Below are 5466 nucleotides of genomic sequence, written 5' to 3' on the forward strand. Positions count from 1 at the left end.
TGTAGATGGTAGATGTGTTCCAGAGCATGAAGACAGGCCCTTTATTAACCTATGTGAGATCTTTTGTACTATTTATTTTCCACTCCTTTTCAAGTATTTAAAAAAACCAGATCTAAGCGTAACTCGCTGTTCTCTGTTTTCAGAAATGACTAAAGCTCGCAGCCCTACGTAATGTGCTGCTGACATTCTACACTGCATCAGGATCGATAAGTCAAGAGTGTGATGCCTAGAAATCTCCTCTCAGATTCTCCTGAAATGGCATCCGACATCTCTCCAAAACACGCGTGTGGGAGCATGGAGAGGGGTGACAGTGCTGAGGATCATGGCAGCCAAGCGAAGTGCAGAAATCTTGCCTTGGTAAGTGTTTAATGAGCCTTACGCTAAATGATACAAATTACATTAGTAGCTTTATTTACACCTCAGTTTGTTTTTTTTAATTAAGCATTGATTTTTGCTATTTCTAGTCCTAAATGATTGCTTGTGGTCTTGGTTGTTAACAAACTGAAAGGCCAGAAGTAACTATGATTTGGTACAACAGTTGCTCTGGTCTGATTGCCTCTGAGAGCTTGGGCAATGTTTCTCTGTGGCCAGTCCTCCCAGGGGACTGGGAACAGCACTAAGGAATTAACCATGCATTATGGTGGGGTACTTGGTGCAACCACCCACCTGTGGTGCAGTTTGGTGCACATCTCAGACCCCACTTTAAGTAGCTTGTAAAGGAACTTAAGGATAGTGTTGGTTCTATACGTGGTTTCTGGCTTAAGCTCTTTGATGACGCTACTGAATGAAGGTCTCAGCTTATTCACCTTCACGTAATTAGGTGAGCAACAAATATGTCACCATAAACAAAGCTGTCTTCACATTAGCGGGTATGAGTGCGTGGCCATTTAGATCGTGAGTAATGAAGGGAGTAGGATGCACTTCTGTGCTTTTCTGATTAGCAGGATGATTCAGGCAATGAACTCAACAGTACTGCTTGTACTGTGACGGGCTAAGCCTAGAAAGCAGGTGTGGGTCCTGGCGTATTGTTTTTATCATCACAACCATTTGAAACGCTCCATTTTTAACTGAGGAAAGAGCACTCTGGTAATTGTGCTTCCCCTAAAAGGAAATCCGAATCAATGTCTTTAAACAGGGAAATAGGCTTTCTGTATCTTTCCCTCTGCTTCCTCCTAGCTTCCTTTATAGTGAAGTAGTTGTCTGTGGAAGAATAAGTGGCAAAAATAAGTTGGCAAGTTGATGCCTGTATTCATCTACCTACCTCAGAAATGCCCAGTGTTTTTGTGCTGCTTCATGAGCTTTCTGGCAACTAGAGGTAATTCTAAAGCTGTTCCTTCTTGGTTGTTTCTAATGAAAATACAACTCTGTTAATGTTATGCTGTATCCTTCAGCTTGTGTTGCCAGTTAAAACACAAAACAAGTGTTATTAAATTTAGTCCCTTAACTGTTTTTGATCTGCACTAGAAGAAGGTTGTGGTCACGGTAGGGGAGGATGAGAACGTAGCCAAGTACACCGTTTGGGCTCGGGTGTTTAGAGTATGTTCCTATATGAAAACTGATTGGAACTTAGGGAATTACGGTGGGAGTTGCACTTCAATAAAGAATTACAACTGAACTTTTTGCAGAATTACAAGTTAGTTTTATGCATTACTCTGACTCCAGCTTTGCATGTTATCAAACTAGTAGCCAATCATGTTTCCATGGGTTTTATTCTTAGCTGCGGCAGCAGGCCTGGGACTAAGTCATTTGGAAATATCAGTGTCGAATAGTGAGGTTATGTCTAAATCAGTATGTAGAGTCTCATCCTGAGTCTGCTCTGTCAGCAAATGACATAGATACCCTTAGTCTAACGGGATTTTGCCATGTGATAACCCAGATGATGATGCATCAGCTAGAATTGGAATCCCTTCCTACTCTGTAATGCAGTAATTTATAGATGGAATAAAAGCTGGCTGAAGGTTTAGGCAATTCCCATCGGACCTCTGCATCAGCAGAAGAAGTTCCTAAAGCCTTTAGCTTCTTGTGACTTTCCGTGTGAAGAAAGTGAACATGTACCAGCGAGTTTAATTCTGCTGCTGTGCCCTTCATGGCTGTTCTTCCAGCACCACGGCATGTCCAATAAGGCTGACAACTAGCTTGTGTGGAGTAACAGGTTGGGGAATGTAAACTCTTTCCAATAAAGACATAATTTCTGTTTGAGTGCAAGAAGGGGTCTGTGTTGAACTGAATATGAAGGAAATTCTGCCAATTGTGGTTGAGTAAATAGTAGTCAAGTCTTTAGTGCTGCTCAGATGGTACCTTTTTGTGAGCTGGTGTAAGAGAACAGTATTGTTCCACTGGCTGATACCTCTTGCCTGTTCGGCACTGAACAGGCTTTAGAAATCCTGAGGATAAAGAGCTGTATTCTTCAGACATTTGTTTTGCTATATCTTTCTGTAATTGTGCATTGAAAGCATGATCTTTACAGTCCATTAAGCAGAGCGGGCAATTCATAAGAGGAAAAGCTAGTTGCTGGAACGTGCTCCTAGAGACCTTAACTTCTTGCTTTGGTAGCTTTGTTATAAAAGTTCAGAAGATGCAGAAGCTTTAACGACCTAATGAGAAGGAGCGGAACGTGCTCCTAGAGACCTTAACTTCTTGCTTTGGTAGCTTTGTTATAAAAGTTCAGAAGATGCAGAAGCTTTAACGGCCTAATGAGAAGGAGCAGATGGAGAACTTTGTGTAGACAAATAATTTATTAGACCAATTCTGAGAAAGGAAGGGGCAGATCTTCAGGCACATTGGAACTTCATAGCCCTGAAACAGAAGCAAGTACAGACTTACCTGCCTCTTCATTTATCACTTTTCTGGCTCTGTTCACCTAGAGACACAACAAAGAAGGTCAGGGTTGACTTAGAATTTTTTTTAATGGCCTTGCAAAGGAAATAAATGTAGCTCTGCTGTTTGACAGGCCTGTACTGCTGCAGGTTTCTTCCTACTCACAAAAAAGAGACCCTTGAGCTGCTCGGTGTCAGACTACATTAGTCACTAAATATAACCTTGGTGTCGCCTCTGTGGAATTCAAACAAAGCTGGGGATGTGATAATGGAGACAAACGCTTGGACCAGCTGTAGCCTACGCTGACTGTGTAGAGCTGGTTTTGCTGACTGTCGGCTGTTCTCGTGTGCTGTGTGTCTGCGCTGGCATTAGTTGCTGTGGAACTGGTTATCAGTTTAGGAATGACGAGGAGATAGACACGAATTGCCACATGCCAAAAAGGTCCTAAAATTCTGTGTGATTCTTACCAGTCAGCTCTTGTCAGTTCAGTTTAATACTGCCAGATTGCTCAGCTGCCTCTTACCTACTCCATGGTGCTTTTAGTTAAATCTCTTACAATTGCAGTCCTCAAAGCCAAATTTATTTTTTAAATAGAAAGCAAAGTGCTGATGTCCTGTCTTGACTGCAGTAGAATTTTCTGTATAAATGATAGATTTTAGCTCTGGATTGATGCTGCCAAATCTATCACAGCGGCTGAAAGGGAATACAAGAGCCTACGTTTAGATGGGAGGAATGTTGCCTTTATTTTCACCTCATACCAATTTTTATAACCATACAAGTTCTTATATCTGAGGACATGCATTTGCACACACATTCGGTTTTCTTTTCAGTTAAAGTGGTGTCCATACACATGCTTGGCAAAAGCAAGAGACTAGTGTCCCTTCTCCATACATGAAATCGGTTGCTGTCTGAGGGGAGGGTAAACAAACCCACTCCGTTCTGCTTGGCAGTTGTGGCTTCCGAGACCCATTCTTGAAATACGCTCCCCAATAGGTAGTATAAGAATTAACTTGCAGTGAAATATCATTTAAGGACAACTTAATTTGGAGGTAAAACTAGGTCTTAGCTGCTTTTTGGAGCAATTTGTCTTGTTCCATTGACTGTATAGACACAGATCCACTTCTTAAAGCCAATTCTTTTTCAGTGCTTCACTCTGGTAATTGAACTGTGTGTCTGTTCCAGCCATGAGTAACTGCTTCAGTTTCTAGCTGTGAATAATATGCTAGGACAATAGTACCACCTACGAAAGGCATACCAGAAGGTGCTGGTTGTACCTGGAGTGAAGTGCAGTTCCAAGTAGCACAGTAGTAACAACCTGTCTCAGTGCCTTTGCTCTTGCAATACGACTTCAGTACTATACTTTCTGTATCTGAACATGTCTCACTGAGTGGTGAGTTTGAGGGGTAGTGAGTTCTCCTTACTCTCAATGGCTCATCCTTTAATTTATTTTGTTTTGGCCTTTGATTCAGACAGATCCTCAGTTAAAGCTGCAGCTCATCACCACTCTTTTTGGGGTTGTGGTGACCTCCAGAATTTGGTCAAGTGACTTCTTTTTTTCAAGTAAATTTGGCAGATGAACGTGATTCTAAGAAGATGTCTTGCTTATTCCATGTGTATTTTCTCCAAACGAGCTTCCCCCATGCCTCTAACAAGACTTGATACCAGACACTGAAGATGGTTTGTCCATACCAGACACCTTGTGTAGTACAGGTGGCATCCTGAACCCTAGTTACACAGACAAGAGGACCAACTTGTGAATAGTCTGAGCTGGCTCAGTATCTTATTTCACACTCTCAGATATTTAATGCAGGGTTGACCTGGTTGTTTTGTAGTTACAGTGGTTTTAGTTGCTACAACCTTTATCCTTTTTGGATCAGTATGGATAATCCTAATGCAGTAGACCTGGTTTTCTAAGTGCACCATGTTACTATCTCTTTGCCCCAGCCTCTCTGGGGTCCTGGGATTCCGGTGTGGCTTTAGGAGTTACTGGAAAAGGACAGGCTGTGTGTCTGTTAGCCCGCTCTCACATTTTTCTCACAATTTGAGTGTGCAGAGTCTTGTGACTCTGAGCTGTGCTTCAGTTACATCCAAGGGAAAGTCCTGAGAATGGCTCCTTTCATAAAATTAATGTGTTTTCCCCCTTTGATACTGATACTCCACAGGCTTTACTGTACTACAAGGTCTTTCACCATGTCAAGTACTTTGCCAAATAATGCACAAAAAAGAGATTTTTTTTTTTAAATGATAATTTCTATGGATACAACTGTCTTTGAGCAGGTGGAAGCCATTCCTTACGGGGTGTGGAGAGAACTATGCTGTGCTTCATCCACTTTAAATTCATATTAGTATGACTTGGAAGCAGAATGTCTTGGAAAAATAAGAGTCATCGTTCCTGCCAGCATGGCAAGAAGTAGAGAAGGAAGAGGAGGACCGCTTGCTTTGGACCATGAACGTAGAACTAGGGTAAAGAGCCTGACTCCTAGTGAGGAATGTCCTTGCTGTAAAATATGCTGGTGAGAATAGAGATACTGAAGGCAATTTGCACTCTGTGCAGAAACTGCATCATGCTGCTTCAAAGCAGGATCTGATAAATAAAGATTATTCCAGCAGGTGGGCAGCTCTGTTCTTTAACCCTCCCTGACAGGCATT

General features: G+C 41.9%; 1 protein-coding gene across 1 annotated transcript in view; it reads left to right on the forward strand.

Annotated features, from left to right (window-relative positions):
- The first annotated feature begins 222 nt into the window (after nt 1–222).
- PROSER2 (proline and serine rich 2) overlaps nt 223–5466 on the forward strand; it is a 13668-nt gene continuing 8424 nt past the window's right edge. Inside the window, exon 1 of the mRNA XM_010135466.1 lies at nt 223–357. Within this exon, the coding sequence (XP_010133768.1) occupies nt 223–357 (135 nt within the window). The remainder of the gene's footprint in view (nt 358–5466) is intronic.

Source organism: Buceros rhinoceros, unplaced genomic scaffold (assembly GCF_000710305.1).
Source record: "Buceros rhinoceros silvestris isolate BGI_N320 unplaced genomic scaffold, ASM71030v1 scaffold11304, whole genome shotgun sequence".
Taxonomy (NCBI): Eukaryota; Metazoa; Chordata; class Aves; order Bucerotiformes; family Bucerotidae; genus Buceros; species Buceros rhinoceros.